At 41.5% G+C, this 20,356-nt stretch overlaps 1 protein-coding gene across 1 annotated transcript; it reads left to right on the top strand.

Moving 5' to 3' along the window:
* Window positions 1-1,387: 1,387 nt before the first annotated feature.
* Window positions 1,388-15,899, top strand: LOC138239181 (high-affinity choline transporter 1-like). Its single transcript, XM_069190103.1, has 9 exons — window positions 1,388-1,594; window positions 2,754-2,953; window positions 3,115-3,228; window positions 10,815-10,970; window positions 11,521-11,669; window positions 13,313-13,456; window positions 13,734-13,887; window positions 14,475-14,692; window positions 14,794-15,899. Exons 2-9 carry the CDS (start codon window positions 2,770-2,772, stop codon window positions 15,328-15,330), a joined length of 1,656 nt encoding a protein of 551 aa, XP_069046204.1. The 5' UTR covers window positions 1,388-1,594; window positions 2,754-2,769; the 3' UTR covers window positions 15,331-15,899.
* The last annotated feature ends 4,457 nt before the right edge of the window (window positions 15,900-20,356 follow it).

The raw sequence follows: 20,356 nt of genomic DNA, 5'->3' as shown, positions 1-20,356 counted from the left end.
TCTTGTCATTCAGAAGAGCTTTCAGGTCGCTGGTGATCCAGGGTTTGTCATTGGGAAAGCAGTGTACTTCTTTTATGGGAATGGTGTTGTCTACGCAGAAGTTAATGTAGTCAGTAACACAGAGCACCATATTGTCTATGTCGTCCCCACGTGGCTCGCAGAGCACATCCCAGTCGGTAACCTCCAAAGCACCACGTAGATCCTCCACAGCCTCCTGAGCCCATCTCCTCACAGTCCTCATGGTCGCAGGTTGACGCTGGACAATAGGCTTGTATAGTGGTGTAAGCAGGACAAGGTTGTGATCTGATCTGCCAAGAGGGGGAAGGGCTGTGGAGCTATATGCGTCCTTGGCATATAATAAGTCCAATGTTTTGTTTTTTCTGGTTGGGCACTTAATAAAGTGTGCGTTAAAGTTATGTGTTATACATGTGCAATAGAGTGATGTGCAATGTTTGTTTTTTTCTGCATTATATTTAAATGTACAGAAGTGCTGTGTGTCCACAAAACAATTCCCTCAGAGGACAATAAATCTTATCTTATCATTTGGAAACAAATGTACTGAAGAGAAATACAAATGTAGAAATCACTCAAATTTGTTTGTTTTTCAGTACATCCTCGCATTTATCATTACTAGTCCTTTTCACTGTGTTTCTGTTTTTGGGATCCAGAAATTCCTCTTAGGAACAGATTTTTGTCTGTTTTTAATTGTTCTTAATTCACATCAAGAAAGAAACAAGAGATAAAGATTTCTCCCCAATTTCCATTTAATTTAATTGCACATTCTTCTAGTGTAAATTAATTCAATCCCACTGCAAACTTGTAAGGGCAAGATTTAAGGAAAATTTGATTTTACACTTTGACATTTTCACCGTTGTGCAGTAAATTTCTCATCTCACACTAAATGTTTGAGTTTAAGTTGTAGACTATTTGTCTTCTATATGATGTACAGTATATGTAGTCCATGGGGAAGCTTTCAGGTCATATGTAAAAATATGTCTATATACAGTATATTAGAATACTTTACTGGTAAGTATTATATGTTACATGTAAGTATTTGAAGGATAAATACATAAATTATACATGCATTTAACATTCTGTTATACAAAAACAATTAGTTCCATACAGGTTCAGATGGTAAGTGAGAGATGTTTCAATACAAGTGGGATCAAGACCAGACACATCTCAAAAGGCAGAGAAAAGTGTACCTTAACTGATACAGGACACTTATTTATTTTTTATATTCTTCTGAACAACCGCTAAGGATTGGCGAAGTACGTAGCAAATTGCACTAAGGTCCTGGCATCAATATTGTAATGGACTCAGGTTCCTGGGCTTGTGCCCTCACTGCTCCCGCCCCAGTTTGTCCTTCGCCTCATGGGTGCGAGCCCAAGTCTCCGGCGTCGCTCAACAGAGATCTTGCTGGCTGAGCTAATGAAGACCTTCCTCCGCCGGCGGCTAACATCCCTGTTATGCGAGCAGGGCGTCTTCGTTGACTCTTAATAAATCTCATTTGAATGGTTTCTAAATGACTCTTCCCAAACGTGTTTGGTTGAAGAGTTTGTTTCTCTCCTGTATTCTAACCCGCGTCCACAAGGTAGGTTTGACTGTAGCGTTTTAAATTCAAGATTTTTCAGTTAAGATACAGCAAGATTAGCAATGACCAATGCACCTACCTTTACATGCATTTTAACTACTATATTTAATTTTAATTATTTGAATTTAAAGTAGCGTTTGAAGTGTTAATATTCCGATTTAAAAACAGTTATCGGGATGATCGTGACTGGACCTTTACACTGCTAATAATGGGCGATGATTTTTTTAGTAATTTAGAAATGTAAAACAAACATGAAATGCAAAACGAGTATTTATAATGTCAGAGGAGATATTACCAATTTTTAGTCACTATTTTATTGTCGGGATGCGTCAAGCATCGAATCGATCAATTTAACACAGGTGTAGGGGTCATTGCGTTCAGTCTCAGCGAAATTTAAAAATCCATTCTGATTGAAGCCTGATAACCACTGTGCAGTATATTTCTGTTCCGTGAAAGAGTAGCAGTCATAAGTATACCTGTAGCAAACACTGCAGGACTGAAATTCAAATTGGACGAGATCTGTTATTAAAGATTGTTTGAGAGATTGACGATCTTAAACTTTTGGAGTTGTTGTGTACTCCTACATTGAAAAATCTCAGATTATGGTCTGGCACCGGTATAAGAGTGCTTTCAATAACTACATTTCTACTCCTGACGGTGGTGCTTGCAAGTACTTGTCTAATATTTACTTGCTACCATAGTAGACGCTGCTTATATACTTTAACTGTACAGCAGGTTATAGTTATACAGATAATTATGGATATACTATATATATTTTTTGTATTTATTTATTATGCACGCATCATGCACAACCGAATGTATTAACATACCTGTAATAAATTAATTACTGTTCCTTTGCCCAAACGTACACAAATTGGGTAAATCAGGTTGATTAAACAAAACCTAGTTAGATCTTCTAACAGCGGATATCCAAGGGTTTATAAATGAAAAAAAATATGAAAGGAACTTACACCCCACTATTACAAAAAATGAATTATAACACCTGTCTTTCATGGTGACATACTGGAAAAAAATCAGGTAGTTATATTATGAATGAAATATACAGTACCTGTATAGTTTTTTTTTCACATAACTTGAGGATCTGTATGACAAACTGTGTTGTTTAAATATTTTTTGTTTTCTTTTGTGCATTTCTCAGAAATCTGCAGGATAAGATGGCTGTCAACATTCCTGGCCTGATAGCTGTCATTGTGTTTTACATAGTCATCCTTGTTACTGGAATTTGGGCTTCTAGAAAGTCCAGAAAGGAAGAAAAGAAGTGCACAGGGAACAGGAGTGAAGTCACTTTGGTTGGAGGTCGCAATATTCATGTTTTCATTGGGATTTTTACCATGACTGGTAAGATGCCCAGATGTGTTCATGTGCCTGTAACACACTGGAACACATTCTAAGTAGGAGAATTTGAGGAAGATTCTGTTCTTCTCCTACAAGGGCCCAAAATGTTTCCTCAGTGAATGAAGATTTAACAGTTAGCAGCAGTGTTTTTTGTCCGTTTTCAGCCACGTGGGTTGGAGGAGGCTATATCTTGGGGACAGCAGAAGCAGTTTATGTTCCTACACAGGGCTTGATCTGGGCACTGGGACCTCTGGCATATGTGATCAACTTTGTTGTTGGTGAGTAAATGTCCCATTAGTGGAGAAGACAGCTGCTTGATGGCTCTATATCAGGGCCATCAGTTATCCTAGAGATCACAATCGATCAGATTTTATAAACCCTAAATCTGTCAATCATTTATTGTATTGAAGCAGGCAATTGTTTGGCGAATTAGTGTAAAGGTCATTTGATATGTAACTACTAAAACCCTGTTCTGTTCAAGGACAACCTGACTTAACAGAACCTATTCAAAACTCACATGTATACCAAGTCTTCACAAATTGATGATTTAACAATGTAGGGAAAACCGGTTCAGGGACGCCAAATATGTAATCATAGTGGCTCTCTGAAGGCACCAGTTCTGTAGGGTTTGGGCATTTACTGAGACAATTATTAATTGTAGCAGTAAATCACAAAGTTGATTCTTTTGGTGGCTTTAGAATCCAACCATGCGATATAACTCAAACAACGCACACACACAGGTACTAATACACGAGGATACATTTATTAATACATAGAATATGCATATAAACCTAACAGATCTTATCGAGAGGGTTATCAGAATACAAAAGGTATATATTCAATCACTTACAAAGTGTTACACATATCAAGAGGACATACGTTCAGTATATCATTCATTAAGACCGTTTCGTAAAGTGAACTTGGTTACAACTTCTACATTAGATACTCAAACAAGTACATAACTCTTAGGAATTAAATTGATATCAACTGGTTGGGATAACAATTGAATTCTCGAGCTGTAATGCATTGAAGTTGAATACTCATCCAATCTCTGGGGATTCAGATCTCCTGCGGGCACAAAGAAACAGTTGCAGGCTGTTGCTGTCCAATCCGCGCTCTCTGGCTCCGTGCCAGGCTGTGCTGTGCGGCTTGCGATGGTGCGCTGCTGATGCTCATTGTTGGCTTTAACTAGCAAAGTTTGTGCACAGGAGAAAAGATGACTGTGGGTCCCAGCAAGTCAGGAAGAGGACCGGTTTGTTCCTGATGAAGAGCTAGTTCTGAATAGTAATTCAGCTGTCCACAGTTCCGACCTGTTCACGAGGCCTGCTGCTGGTTACTCTCTGGCAACCTCAACTCTAGACTCTTAGAACAAAGGAAAGTTCTGGCACTCGGACACACTGGCCGTTCCGTGGTTGTCCAGGCTGAGTCTCAGGATGGTCAGGAGGCGCGCTGCGAGAATGTCCTGCCCTTGGGAGCCTTCTGCTCCTGGGCCGTCCTGCCCTGGAATTCTCCTTTGAATTCCCTTTAGAATCTTACTGAATCTTGTTGAATCTGAATCTGAATCTGAATCTGAATCTCTGTGCTGCCTGTTTTTACCTGGAGGAACTTCAGCTCATTGATTGGCTGAAAGTTCCATGGGCATCAGAGTCCCACGTGGGTTACTCGGCCCTACCAGTCCCTGATTGGTTGATCAAGGTGAGATATGAGTCACTTACTCCTGACACTTAGTAATGCAGTCCAGATGTCCAACTGGCACTCCCTAAACAGATAGGCGCCAATGGATGACCATTGATCATGATAGCCAGGCTTAGCTAAGTGCATCCCCCTGTGGGAGCTGTCCTTATCAAAAGAAAACATCTTGCATGAATAGTTTCTCTGTGGCTGCACCACAGAGATGAACAGAGAAATGGGGCCTCATTTGGGAAGCTCAGAAACACTTAATTCTGCCTTATTATTAAGCCTCGCCGCTACATATCCCCCCTTTTTGAAGGCCACGAGGTCCCGAGGCATTGTTGCCTTCAAAACAAAACAGAGTTAAGTGATGTCCCTTGCCATTAGAACATTAATCTTAAATGTCTACATTACTCCTCGAGAATTCATACCGGAACCAGCATTGGATACAAACAGGATGAATAACATCTGGAGTATGTATAAACACGGTAGGAGACATTATCTAAGTCTAGGAATTACACATCAGGAAGTTCACTGTCAATATCTGACACCTCTGTAGTAGATATTTGGGAAGAAGTAACTTCCTTTCTTTTGGCATGTTACCTTTGACTCATTCATGCTACCCAGAGTACATCTTGATGTGAGAGTACAGCATTCAGAGTACACTGTCAGTCATGATCCAGCTACCTGGCAGTAGTGTTACAATAACAACAGTTCCTGTTCCCAGCCCCCGATAAACCACAACACCTGTGTTGGGTATCTGCTAGGGTGGTTTGGAGGTTTGTTCCATTAAAGCAAACTAAACCTGTACCTCTTCAGGGCATACTGTTTCTTGGATTTCTATCCAATTCAATAGTGTGGCACCTGAAGGCATCCACGACCTCAAGTTTGGTCTTATATTGTCTGGTTCCAGACCGTACAGTGTTAAGTTACCATGCTGTACTATGGCCTCCTCGGGAAAACTATTGGTTAGGTAGCTGCATTGTGGTAGCCACAGTAGTCACAGTGTCTGTTAAATGTGGTGTGCTGACCAGCCATTTACTTCCCACCTGCTCTTCATGGGGTTCATTAACCTCCCTCTGCTCGTTAGTAGCTTTACACCCTTCATTGGTGAATCGTTTAGACACAGCCAATGGATAGCTTTGGTAGCCATACCCATCTCAAGATTTGGAACCGAATTCAATCTTGGATTGCCTTCTGGGTGAGCTATGAGCGATGGGGTTAATGTCACATACTCCTCTACTGAGAAGAGTGGAATCAAGTGGGTTGGGATTTGTGCCGTGGTTAGACTGGCTACAGTGGCACTAAACTCCCTTAACAGGTCTTGTGTCAACATTCTGGCCTGTTGCACACAAGCATAAACCCACTGTATAACACCAACAATCATGTCCACTGTTTGGGGAATAAGGTTTAACCCTGTTGCATAGGAAGTTGCCTGTAGGGTTTTCCCTAGGCCTTCCAACTTTTGCTGCTGTTGATACAGTCTGTCACTACCCTCTGGCATTTCTGACACCTGCCTTCTTGGGGCAGTCAGGGTGAGAGTGCCAGTAGCACACAAACCTACCAGAAATAGCAAATGTGCAACAGTGGCGGCAGCAATCAGTCCTCCCAAAAGTATTTTCGGGCGGCTGATCCCAGTCATCTCCTTCTGAGTGACTGTTGCCTTTCTAAGCTGGCACAGCATGTAGATGGTGTCTTTCTCAGTATGCCCTGTGGCATCTTGGGCACCAACATCCTGGAAATCTGGGGAGATCTGACGCAGCGGCTGATGCTGCTCCTCCTTTTCCAGGGCATCTGCTTTTTCGATTTGTTCATGCCTGTGCTCTAGTAACCCTGCAGGGGGCGGTGCAGCGGTGGAGCATGCCTGACCCTCGGCTGAGTGGTCATCTGGAGCACCTGAGTGATCTGGGATTGTTATCCCATTCTCACTGTTCAGGTCCACCCTGCACACTTCCTGATTGAGGAATCCCTCTATCGGCATGTTTACAATCGTTCGCTGGGCGTGGGTGTAGGACACCTGCTCGCTCCCCCCTTCCCTCGCTAGGGGTTCAGGGAGCTGCCCCAGCAGTGGGATAGCTAGTTCACTGTCTTTGAACTTACTATCACTCACCAGGCCCATGTCAGTGCAGGCGGGGATTCTGACACCTCTCTTTGCGATGTCCTGCACTGGCAGGCGGGTGGCTTGACCATCCAGCTCCAGTCTGGGTGAACCACTGTTGGTCAGACTCAGACTGACAGACTGAGCTGGTGGCTGTAAGAAAACCGGCTCGGCTTTCATTCCCTGTCCCTTCTGGGGGACTGGGTGTGTTGGCAACCCTGCCGTTGAGGCAGGAACAATCAGGTCAGTCTCACTCACTACCTGGTAGTTGTGAGAAATAATATTACCTGACTGCAGGTTCCCTGGGTCACAGCAGAGGGAATCGGCATCTGGGTTCAGGTGTGTCCACAGCGCAGTAGTCTCAGCGTCGAGCTGGACCTCCTGTCTAACCTGTGAATGTTGCACCAGGGGCACCTGGCGGTGGCCCTGTGACAGCTGCTCAAGCAGATCCTCACTAATAGAGGAACTCTCAGGGCTAAGGGTGAGGGCTACATCACCAACCTGCTCTCCTGCCATCTGGATCCCTTCCACCACTGCAGGGTGGTGGTCCTGACCCCTCTTGGGTGCCAGGGTGTACAGGGAAAGCTCCTTTTCATCGCCAGGTGGGGAGATCTGCTCCTCTTTAGGGACGTAAAAGGTGTGTGCTTTACCTGGTGGATCAGGCGGCTGCTCGGAGCAGCGCTCTTGTGGCAGGGAGGCTGTTGGGACCTCAGCCGGGACACGACTTCCCTGTATATCTGGGGAACAAGGAAATATTTTTATTTCTTGTCGAGAGGGAACTGAAGGAATCTCCGCATAGGCTTCTGTGTTCGGTGGGCACTGTGTGAGCACAGTCTGCCTCTTGGCCCCCCTTTCCTTCTGTACAGAAGGCTTAGGAGCCTTGACCTGTTTCCACACCTTGCCTTTCTGGTGATTCACCAAAGGTTCCTCTCTGAGTCGCATGCCCTTTCCTTTTTCTACCCGTTTGAGCTTGCCGTGTGAAATCAAACACCTTTCAACCTCAGTGTCAATCAGTGTCTCACTGGGTAAGACATCTCCCATGGCAGCCTTGAAGTAAAAGCTTCTTGCTTTTCCTCTGCGTTTTACTGCCTGCTCTGTGACTTCAGGGGTGGAGTCAGCACTCGCTTGGGAGTGGCTGAATTCATCCAGGCAGGAACCCTTCCACTCAATCAGATAGACTGAGGGAGGGAGAGGGGGCGGGTCTCCACCTCCTCCAGTGGAGAGTATCAGCTCATTCACGCTTCCGGCAGCCTTGGGGAGCGGTTGTCCCTGTCCTAATAAAGCTTGTTCAAGCCTGGCCAGGCGGGCGGCTACTGAATCCTTTTTTTCAGCTTTTTCTAGCCCTTTCCCTCCCCCGGTGTTCTCATGGCACTTAGGACGCTGGGTGCGGTCGTGTGTGAGTGCTTTGGAACGGGGCTTAGCCAGCTCAGGAGCCTGTGCTCCTTCGAGCAGGGGGGAATTAACCCTGCTGGCTCTGACGGCGAACGCAGTCGCTTTAGCAACTCTTTGCTCAGAGCGACTTTGGACATCATACTCCCAGCCTTTCTGCACGAATCTCTTGATATCAGTCATTTTCATGGTCTGTGCATCTGTATGCATTAAGATCATCTTTCTGACTGACGGGTGGAGATTCGCAATGAATAAACCCTTGAAATGTGTGTTCTCTTCGCAACCCTCATCATTTCGCCCTGCAAAATAAGTTCGTCTAAGTCTCTCGTAATATTCGCGAGGGGACTTTGCTCTCTCGTGCTTAATGTTAAGAGCGGCGGCTATCGCAGCAGTCGGGTCAATAAACGCACTGTATTCTTCGATAAGTGCTTGACAAAGCTGCTCAAAATCATTACAGACTGCTTTCATCTGCCTAGCCATCCACTCATGTACAGCTCTGCTGGTAGTTTTTCTAACCAGAAACACTTTCTCCTGTTCTGTGGCGTTTGGCAGGTACTGCAGGTTATACCTGAGGTCCTGAATATAACTCTCGATATTACTCTCTGACACTGCGGGGTCAAATCTCTCTATGTCCTTCGCTAGCTCTCTCAGAGAATGGAGATTTATTCTAGCTTCTCCGCTGACGGAGATATGGAAGAGATCGTGGTCAGACTTGTCGTTGCTAGAGAGAGTGCTTAATAGCGACTCGAATTCAGACCTTTTAGCAACCATCGTTAAACTTAAAGAGTATTACTTTTAAGTACGAAATCACAGTTTTACCACAGAAAACCACAAGATCAAGTATGCAATCAACCCGGTAGATTGCAAAAGATCACAAAACAATCAAACACTGCTTAAAGAGCAAGGGGAACTTTTTTCCTTTCGGCTTTCAGCACACTGTATTGTCGTGTATGAAACCCGCGGCGTTTTATATTGAATTATTCCGCTTGGTTGACTCATTTCAGTCTTGCCACGCCAGTGCCAGGGACGCCAAATAATGTCGTGTATGAAACCCGCGGCGTTTTATATTGAATTATTCCGCTTGGTTGACTCATTTCAGTCTTGCCATGGCCGTGCCAAGGACGCCAACATCCTGGAAAACCGGTTCAGGGACGCCAAATATGTAATCATAGTGGCTCTCTGAAGGCACCAGTTCTGTGCATTTACTGAGACAATTATTAATTGTAGCAGTAAATCACGAAGTTGATTCTTTTGGTGGCTTTAGAATCCAACCATGCGATATAACTCAAACAACGCACACACACAGGTACTAATACACGAGGATACATTTATTAATACATAGAATATGCATATAAACCTAACAGATCTTATCGAGAGGGTTATCAGAATACAAAAGGTATATATTCAATCAGTTACAAAGTGTTACACATATCAAGAGGACATACGTTCAGTATATCATTCATTAAGACCGTTTCGTAAAGTGAACTTGGTTACAACTTCTACATTAGATACTCAAACAAGTACATAACTCTTAGGAATTAAATTGATATCAACTGGTTGGGATAACAATTGAATTCTCGAGCTGTAATGCATTGAAGTTGAATACTCATCCAATCTCTGGGGATTCAGATCTCCTGCGGGCACAAAGAAACAGTTGCAGGCTGTTGCTGTCCAATCCGCGCTCTCTGGCTCCGTGCCAGGCTGTGCTGTGCGGCTTGCGATGGTGCGCTGCTGATGCTCATTGTTGGCTTTAACTAGCAAAGTTTGTGCACAGGAGAAAAGATGACTGTGGGTCCCAGCAAGTCAGGAAGAGGACCGGTTTGTTCCTGATGAAGAGCTAGTTCTGAATAGTAATTCAGCTGTCCACAGTTCCGACCTGTTCACGAGGCCTGCTGCTGGTTACTCTCTGGCAACCTCAACTCTAGACTCTTAGAACAAAGGAAAGTTCTGGCATTCGGACACACTGGCCGTTCCGTGGTTGTCCAGGCTGAGTCTCAGGATGGTCAGGAGGCGCGCTGCGAGAATGTCCTGCCCTTGGGAGCCTTCTGCTCCTGGGCCGTCCTGCCCTGGAATTCTCCTTTGAATTCCCTTTAGAATCTTACTGAATCTTGTTGAATCTGAATCTGAATCTGAATCTCTGTGCTGCCTGTTTTTACCTGGAGGAACTTCAGCTCATTGATTGGCTGAAAGTTCCATGGGCATCAGAGTCCCACGTGGGTTACTCGGCCCTACCAGTCCCTGATTGGTTGATCAAGGTGAGATATGAGTCACTTACTCCTGACACTTAGTAATGCAGTCCAGATGTCCAACTGGCACTCCCTAAACAGATAGGCGCCAGTGGATGACCATTGATCATGATAGCCAGGCTTAGCTAAGCTCCTGTGGGAGCTGTCCTTATCAAAAGAAAACATCTTGCATGAATAGTTTCTCTGTGGCTGCACCACAGAGATGAACAGAGAAATGGGGCCTCATTTGGGAAGCTCAGAAACACTTAATTCTGCCTTATTATTAAGCCTCGCCGCTACAACAGTGATCTATAAGACTTACTGGATGGTGGCTCTTTAGAACCAGGGTTGGACACCTTGTACTACTGTATACTCTCAGCGAAATACCTTACACAATATGGGTGATAAAGTGAAAGAGATTGTCACATTACCTGTATGGCTTTACACCATAAAACATTTCAGTACCACTTTTTCAAATTAGGTGGGATTTTCTTTGCCAAGCCAATGAGATCCAAACAGTATGTGACAATGATGGATCCATTTCAACAAAAATATGGAAACACACTCACAAGTTTTCTTCTAATACCTGCTTTCATTGGAGATGTATTATGGGTGGCTTGCGTTCTAAGCGCTTTAGGTAAGTAAAAGCTCAACTTCTCTTTGTAAACAAAAGAATGTGTTATTTTTATATATAATATAAAAATTTCAACTAAAACCACTTCATAACATGTAAAATACAGTTATGAATCAAAACGTGTGATTTCCATTCAGCTGTCTCTTATGTTCTCCTTTTCAACAATGTAAGAGACTAGAGGTTAACAATTTTTAAAGAGCATTATTTCAAAGCAGTTAGATGAAAAAGCCTATAAAAGGGCTGTTATTCTGCAAGAATGAGAAATCAAAATAATTGTCGCAGTCTTAACATAATGAGGACAATTTCTTTTTCTTTGGCATCAACAGTGCAGTTTTGCACATAGTGTAGTCAGAATACCCAGACGGCTGTTTGCCAGAGGCAGCCTTTTTTACGTGAGAAGCAATGACAATGAACAGTTTTTCAGATTAAAAATTTATGTAAACCTGAGGGCCAACATCCATTCCGTCTTTACAAGTTTTAAAGTTTTTCAGGAAGGAGATGTTTACAGTACTTGTGTATGTCATGGGCATTTTGTTTTAATAATCTGTTACAGGAGGAACTATGAGTGTTATACTGGACATGTCTTCCGTTCACTCAATCCTAATCTCGGCTTTAGTGGCCATAGTATATACACTGTTGGGAGGCCTGTACTCGGTAGCTTACACAGATGTAATTCAGCTTACTGCCATGCTGATCAGTCTGGTAAGTGAACACTTTTTTTTTATCTTATAATGTTTTATATACATGTGGGGCAGTTCTAGTCCAAAGACACTTTTATTTAGGAAATGCAAATGATACATTAATACTTTGCTTTTACATATTTATGGTATTTCTACAAACAACGCAATGACTATGATTGATCAAAGTTTATGTAGAATTCACAAGAGGAGCCCAGAGTTTCTGTCTTTAACGGCAGGTTATCAAATTGTCTTTGTGTGTTTTTATTCAGAAATGAAGCCTTTATATGGTACCACAGTCTTCCGTTAATCCATCTATCCACCCATTGTCTAACTGCTACATCACATTCAGGGTCACAGGAGAGCAAGAGCCCATCTTGGCAAATAATGGGCAAAGGTGAAGCCAGTTTATTGCACACACACAGTTTAGGACACACACACACAGTTTAGGACACACACACACACACACACACACACACACACACACACACACACACACACACACACACACACACACACACACACACACACACACACTAGCAACAGGGCCAATTCCTTTCAGAAGCCAGTTAACCAACCTGTATGTCCTCGGACTGTGGGAGGAAAGCTACAGTATGTGAACCAGGGAGAACATTCAAACTCCATGCAGATGGCACCCCAGGTCCAGAATTGAACCTAGGGACCCAGTGCTGCAAGGCTCTGCTAGCCACAGAGAAACTGCTGTCCATCTCCATGAATAGCACAAGTCCAGAGTGACACAAAGAGATATCCATAATAAAGATTAAGTAGTTTCTTACTACAAAAAGCAACATCAAGTATTATTTGGTCAAAGTACCAGTTCAGTAGTTTGAATTTGTGCTTTTACCTCTTACCTTTATTTCAGACATACTAATTTGGTAGATTCTGAGATCCAATAAAATTGTCTAAAAACTACCTAGTACTACAGGAATGAACTACCAGTTGAAAAGTTGTGATGTGACTTTGATTGCTTACATAGCTAAGCAAATGTCTCTAACAACTGCACAAGCCGCCAGCACTCTTAGGCAGAATTCCATTGAATTCAGATTCTGTATTTTAAACTTCCACTGAGACAGTTTAATACCTTATAATACTTTTTAATGGTTTAATACTTTGTGTTATAGATAACCAAAGCCTAAAGAGTCTGTTAGAGGTCTACTGTAGCTAATTTGGATACATGGAATTGTGGAAATCTGAAAGAAGCTGCATACTGTAGCAACATTGGTGGATCCAATCTGTATCACGAAACAGATAAATCAGATCCTTGAATGGTTAACTACTAAAATCCAAATGAGCTAGGTAAGACACAAGAACAAGGCTGGACAGTCATGCTGCTTTCCAGAATGCATTGAGCACAGCTAAATAAACTCTGCTTCTCACTGTGCCACAGTACCTTTTATGTACAGTATGTAATATGGACTTTGTACATTATTAATTCAGTATCTGTGCAACACTAAGAAGAAAAGTACTTGCATTTTGCTTTTTAGAAAAAAATAATTAACATTTTTTTGTAGGATAATAAATGCACTGCAGCATACAATACTTCTAGCAAAAAAATTACTAATATATCACTGTGTTTATTAAATCAACAAAAATAAATATATAAATAGATGCTGATTCCTTCAAAGGTTTGTGCTCTTTTAATCACAGGGGCTTTGTATCCCATTTGTAATGAGGAATCCAGCATCCACAGATATCAGATTCACAGCCGTTCATGAACTGTTTCAAGCTCCCTGGATTGGGAAACTAGAGCTGAGTGATGCGGGAAAATGGATAGATGATCTTCTGATTTTTGTAAGTTTTATGCCATGAGAAACTCACCTACCAAAGCCTCTATGTCAATATTAGTCATAAATGCCATTGACCATTGTAAATCTAACTAATGTCCTGTAAAGAAGGCCTCGTATCTTCCTTTTAATTATTTTCCCTTTTAATATTAGTCAATGGTGTGTTGTAAAACTGCTTGTTTCAGACAAAGTATTATGCTATAGTTTGTAAACAGTTTCCACTACAGTGTAGCTGGCATGCTGACCTGTTTTGTTGTCTTTTTACTATTTCATATTAACTTCAGGCTCTAGGAGGAGTTTGCTATCAATCGTTCTACCAGAGAGTGCTGTCTGCTGCATCTCCCTGCCAAGCCCAAGTTACATGCTTTGCTGCAGCCATCTTTTCTGTCATCTTGGCTGTCCCCTCTGTGCTTATTGGAGCCATAGCAGTGTCAACGGGTGTGTTACACACCTGCATTTTTAATTTGAATTCCATTCCCGTGTTTGTTTGGGATTTCACCTTCTTTAGTTTTTAATGCTGGGTTGCTTTAAGTAAACGGACACCTACTCAAATGCTCTTATCTATTAATAGGCCTAGCATTGCAGTTTTTTCATATTTTAAGTAAAGAAATAATCTAAAATTTCTGAAAGAGTCTGTGAAAGTGAAAGTATACTATATCAATAGCAAATGGAACATTTTATAATCCTGAATTACTTATTGTGTCATTGTAAACAGTACTGCTTTGCAACCAGGTACATTTGAAAGTCATGATTTCAGCATGAGTACTAATGACTAAAATTAATGTTACACCTTAGATGTTCCAGGATGTATTGTTGTTCCTCTATCAACAGTGATGCTATAAGCACTATTATACAAGCCTTCCGTACTAGTTAAATGAACAGTCAATACTTTTGAACTACAGTATTGTGAATTAACATTCATCTTTAGCATTATGTTTTATTTCATGTACTGCAGCAATGTTTTTTATACATGTTAAAACTCATTGTAAAATCACCTCTGGCCTCATTTTACGGCTCTGTTTCAGACTGGAACCAGACGAGCTATGGCTTACCCACACCATTTGAGAGAGGTGAAGCCGCTAAGATTCTCCCCATCTCGCTGCAGCACCTCTGTCCACCCTTCATCTCCATCGCTGGTATCGGTGCCATCACAGCAGCGGTGATGTCTTCAGTGGACTCTGCCATGCTGTCTTCGGCCTCCCTGTTCGCACGAAACATGTACAAGAACATCTTGAGAAAAACGGTGAGCCTTGTTACCTGCGATAAACATAAGGACAGTTTGTATTGGTGTCACACATGAGTATTTTACTCATTTGTTTTGTTGTTTCAATGTTATACCTCCAGGCTTCTGAGAACGAAGTGGTGTGGGTGGTGAGAGTTTCTGTGCTCGTCGTTGGGGTGTGCGGAACAGGCCTCGCCGTCACAGCGGACACTGTCTATGGATTCTGGCTGATAAGTGGAGATGTGATTTACACTGTGCTTTTCTCTCAGCTCATCTGTGTTCTGTATTTACCCAGTACTAATAGTTATGGTGCTGCTGCAGGCTTTGTTGTGGGCGCAGTGCTAAGGTTATTAGGAGGGGAGCCCGTACTCGGCATCCCCCCAGTGATTCATTTCCCTTACTGTAGACTCATTGACGGGGTCTATGTCCAATATTTTCCATTCAGAACCCTGGCAATGCTGCTTTCTTTAATCACCATCATGCTTGGTTCCTTCCTGGCATCAGTGCTGTTCAACAGAGGTCTTCTTCCAGAAAGGTGGGACGTATTTCAAGTCAAAAAGCACAATGATAAAATTCTCAGAAGATCACACTATGAGGAAACGTGTTTAGATGATACACTAGCAGTTAATGAGGACTCACCTGTTGAAAAGGAATCCTAGGAGACTTGTACAATATATATATACTGTATATATATACTGAGAACTATTAGGAATGCAACTTATGAGGGTTGGAACCAATAGCATGTAATGTCATTTTATACAGTACTTTAAGACTGACATGATTTATATATTCAGTCTAAATTAAACATTATGGATTATGGTAATTACTTAACTATTGAGTGTTCTGTTATGGTTGTTAATGTATTCATAAACCAACCCTTAATACCAGGATGTATGAAGTTCAGTTTCTTGCAGCAGTCCCATCTAGATGATCAAAATGTGTATTTCCTAAATTCTCACCATTCTAAATCTTTGCGTGACGTTGTTTCTTTTAAAATGTGTTTTCCAAATTATTTTTTTGTTGTTGGTGTTTGATGGTGTAGAACTCTGGAACAAGTCATTATTTCTAGCATGCATTTGGTTTTCCTATTCAGTGTAAGAAAATTAGATTTTTTTGGAAAACAAATGTAGTGAGAGAATTTAAAAATGTTACAAGTACTACTGGTTAAAATACTCATTTGTGGTGTTTTTAATGCTTCCTAGTGTCATCATGTTGAGTTTTTTTCACTGTCTTTTTTGCATCCATAAATTCCTTTTCTATGAACTGAATTTTGATTGTGTTTTTAATTACTCTAAATCCAGATTAGGAAACCAGCAGGGGGCTCTGTTCATTAGAAGTTTATTTCTCTTGTAGCGGCGAGGCTTAATAATAAGGCAGAATTAAGTGTTTCTGAGCTTTCCCAAATTAGGCCTCATTTCTCTGTTCATCTCTGTGGTGCAGCCACAGAGAAACCATTCATGCAAGGTGATTTAAGGTCCAAGGACAGCTCCCAAAGGGGGATGCACTTAGCTAAGCCTGGCTATCATGATCAATGGTCACCCATTGGCGCCTATCTGTCTAGGGAGTGCCAGTTGGACATCTGGACTGCATTACTAAGTGTCAGGAGTAAGTGACTCATATCTCACCTTGATCAACCAATCAGGGACTGGTAGGGCCGAGTAACCCACGTGGGACTCTGATGCCCATGGAACTTTCAGCCAATCAATGAGCTGAAGTTCCTCCAGGTAAAAACAGGCAACACAGAGAGCCTGAGAGATTGAGATTCAGATTCAGATTCAGATTCAGATTCAGATTCAACAATTCTAAAGGGAATTCAAAGGAGAATTCCAGGGCAGGACGGCCCAGGAGCAGAAGGCTCCCAAGGGCAGGACATTCTCGCAGCGCGCCTCCTGACCATCCTGAGACTCAGCCCGGACAACCACGGAACGGCCAGTGTGTCCGAGTGCCAGAACTTTCCTTTGTTCTAAGAGTCTAGAGTGGAGGTTGCCAGAGAGTAACCAGCAGCAGGCCTCGTGAACAGGTCGGAACTGTGGACAGCTGAATCACTATTCAGAACTAGCTCTTCATCAGGAACGAACCGGTCCTCTTCCTGACTTGCTGGGACCCACAGTCATCTTTTCTCCTGTGCACAAACTTTGCTAGTTAATGCCAACAATGAGCATCAGCAGCGCACCGTCGCAAGCCGCACAGCACAGCCTGGCACGGAGCCAGAGAGCGCGGATTGGACAGCAACAGCCTGCAACTGTTTCTTTGTGCCCGCAGGAGATCTGAATCCCCAAAGATTGGATGAGTATTCAACTTCAATGCATTACAGCTCGAGAATTCAATTGTTATCCAAACCAGTTGATATCAATTTAATTCCTAAGAGTTATGTACTTGTTTTGAGTATCTAATGTAGAAGTTGTAACCAAGTTCACTTTACGAAACGATCTTAATGAATGATATACTGAACGTATGTCCTCTTGATATGTGTAACACTTTGTAACTGATTGAATATATACCTTTTGTATTCTGATAACCCTCTCGATAAGATCTGTTAGGTTTACATGCATATTCTATGTATTAATAAATGTATCCTCGTGTATTAGTACCTGTGTGTGTGCGTTGTTTGAGTTATATCGCATGGTTGGATTCTAAAGCCATCAAAAGAATCAACTTTGTGATTTACTGCTACAATTAATAATTGTCTCGGTAAATGCCCAAACCCTACAGAACTGGTGCCTTCAGAGAGCCACTATGATTACATATTTGGCGTCCCTGAACCGGCTATGTCTACATTATTTGGCGTCCCTGGGTCAGTTTTCCCTACATTATTTGGCGTCCCTGGGCCGGCTTAATCTACACTCTCCAACCTTCATTCAGTATCTTTGCACTGTCTTCTACCATAAAATAATTTAATCTCAGCAGGAAATTTGTGGCTCAAGATGGATTAAGCAGAATACTGTATGTGAGAGTAAAGAAAATTTGGTTTTACAGTTTTCTATTTCTCAACTTCATAAGAAAACGTCTCATCTGGTACTGATTGTACTGTAAGTGTATGTCAGTTTAACTACAGAGTTTAAATATTAACTGGTTATGTGATATAGTGTATCTAAGGTGGGTAGCTGCGTCAGCATGCGTAGTTTGCAAAGGAACAAGTAATAGGTTTATTCCATGCTGAAAAGAGAAGAGAGAAAACACAACATTTTGGCTGTGAAGCCTTCTTCGGGTGTGAAGTTTAGAAATACTCTATACAAAACAAATCAGAGCAAATCCATGAACAGAAAATAGGTTTTAGGCTATGCAAGGTACAATGTAGCATTTTGCTTATATTTGAAGAAATGTGTTGCTTTCTTAATGAGGTTCGTTTTGTTTTCTAGAAGTATTTCTGAAAATGTATTGCATTTTATTGTTTTGTGTGTGTTTTGTAGCCAAATTTCCACGCATTTGGCTACATAAAAACACTGATGTTTTCTGACAATAGGGAACTTACTGAAAATAAAATTGGATCCTTGAAATATTTGAATAAACACTTTACAAGACATTCACTTGTACTGGAGAGGTTAATGCAATATTCTTACACACAGCTCAGATTTTTTTATCTAATAAAAAAAGGTTATAATAATAAAAGGTTATGTGTAATTGGATAGCAGTGAGCATGGCTCAGGAAAGATGGCTCATCAAGCTGTTATACACATTTGTAATTTCTTATTTGTTAATTCTTGTGAACAATTGGTGGTTCTTTCATTATAAGCATAGAAAAATATCCAGACACTCAGGTCATGGCTTGTACTTAAATGAAAAGTTCTGATAGGAGAGTTTGAGGTTTTGAAATGAACATTGTGCAGTAAGAGAACTTTAGAAGACAATACGACTTTAGTTCATAAATGCAAGACAGTAAAAACCAAATGCTTCCAACCTTCGACCCAGTTACTGTAGTAATGCAGTCTCCTGAGCCAAAATAAGTACTTAATTATACTATAGCTGTTCCAGAGCCGATTAATGCTGACTGTTAGAAAAAATAATCTTTCATTGTCAGCTGAGCGTTGAAGATATATTTTTTATTACTGCTTGTAGTAAATTTCAGAATTGTGTTTTGATAAACTGGACATGAGGAATCTCTAACTGGGTTTCCATGCGCACTAGTTTTCTAACACTTGGTATTCAGAATACGGTATGCATTGTTGTAAACATAGTCACAATAAGATTAAAAATATTCCTGATGTACAACGCAGTAACTTCTCGGAAGCATTCCAAACATGTCTTGTATGTGGGTATACAGTGAAGCAAGTCAAGCAGGCTGTTCCTCTTTACCAGAAAGCAGTCTGTGTTCAAATTATTGTTTTAAACCAGTGCAACATGGCTTGTTGAACCCAGAATAGGTGGGCTGAGAACAGAAACATTCTGTCTGGATCATTTTGAACATTTGGATGTGGCTGTTTGACATGATGCTCAGAGCATTTGCTTCCTATTTCTCACTTACAGCACATGTGTGCTCAAATATGAAGAGATTTGGTGTTTTCTACCATCCCTGGCCTGGTTGGCTATGCATTCTTACTTTTCCCATCCACCCATCCATTTTCTAATCTCGTCTTCCAATTCAGGGTAGTGGATATATAATATACTATATAGAATTTACTGATGGTTAGCTTTATTCAGATTATCATAAACAAGCTGTCTGCCCTGTGATGGGCTTGTTAACTTGTGCCCTTGCTTGCTAGGATGGACTCCACATAAGCAAACCTGAATTGAAAGAAACAGTAGATGGATAAATAAGCAGTCATTCAGCAACATTGCTTGGAAGACACTTGAGCCTGGAAGGTGTCTAGAAGAACTTGTGGTATTCACTGGGTAGTGACTGTTCATTACCAGTGAATCTGAAAGATGGGTGGCTGGAGTTTTAGGTTTCAAATGCATGTGCTGCAAGAAGAGCTGGCAGAAGAATTCTTACATTTGTGTATGAAATTAATATGAGTTTAAAGAGTTTAATGAATGATCGATCATTTGGTCTTTCAGTAAATTCAGCACACAGCAATAGTTAAAAAATAACACATTACATCACTTTTAACAGGGACGGTTATCTTGTTCTCAGATTAACCATTTTATAATAATGTCGGAAGATCCAAATTAAACTACATACAGTATATTGCAATGTTTCTTCTAACTATGCAGCCACAAAAGCCACTGTAATACATCAAAACAATTTGTTTTTCTTTCCATCATTTAATTAATGACAATTACCAGGTGAAGTTTACTTTATTGAACAATCCATCCATCCATTTTCTAACTGCTTCTTCCAATCCAGGGTCATGATGCGCCAGAGTCTATCCCAGCAAGAAATGGGCTCAACGGCTGTTTTTCACTGATATCTTGTCTCCTACTGGAAGGTCAGTTCACCTACAAAAGGTGACAGTTTCTTTCAGAAAAACAGGGGCAATGTTTGCTTTGGAGCAGGACTGTACAGCAACCCAGCTCCTGGAGAGGTCCTGCAGACTTTATGAAATGTCTTTTAATTGACAGATGAAGTAACAGATTTGGAAATCCTCGCTCATCCTCATTAAAAATCTGATTGTTCCACTTACAGTAAGTCATTCAGAGCTTAGCTGGAAGGAATGCCAGAAGACACTGTAGCTTTCCATAATCAGCCACTCCTCTGTCCTGAAGTAGTGCTGAGGATAATTCATGTGTAGAAAAATATCCTTTCCT

This window comes from Lepisosteus oculatus, chromosome 5 (assembly GCF_040954835.1).
Source record: "Lepisosteus oculatus isolate fLepOcu1 chromosome 5, fLepOcu1.hap2, whole genome shotgun sequence".
Lineage (NCBI taxonomy): Eukaryota > Metazoa > Chordata > Actinopteri > Semionotiformes > Lepisosteidae > Lepisosteus > Lepisosteus oculatus.
Note: the sequence above shows the minus strand (reverse complement) of the source record. Positions and strands in the feature narration are given on the sequence as shown.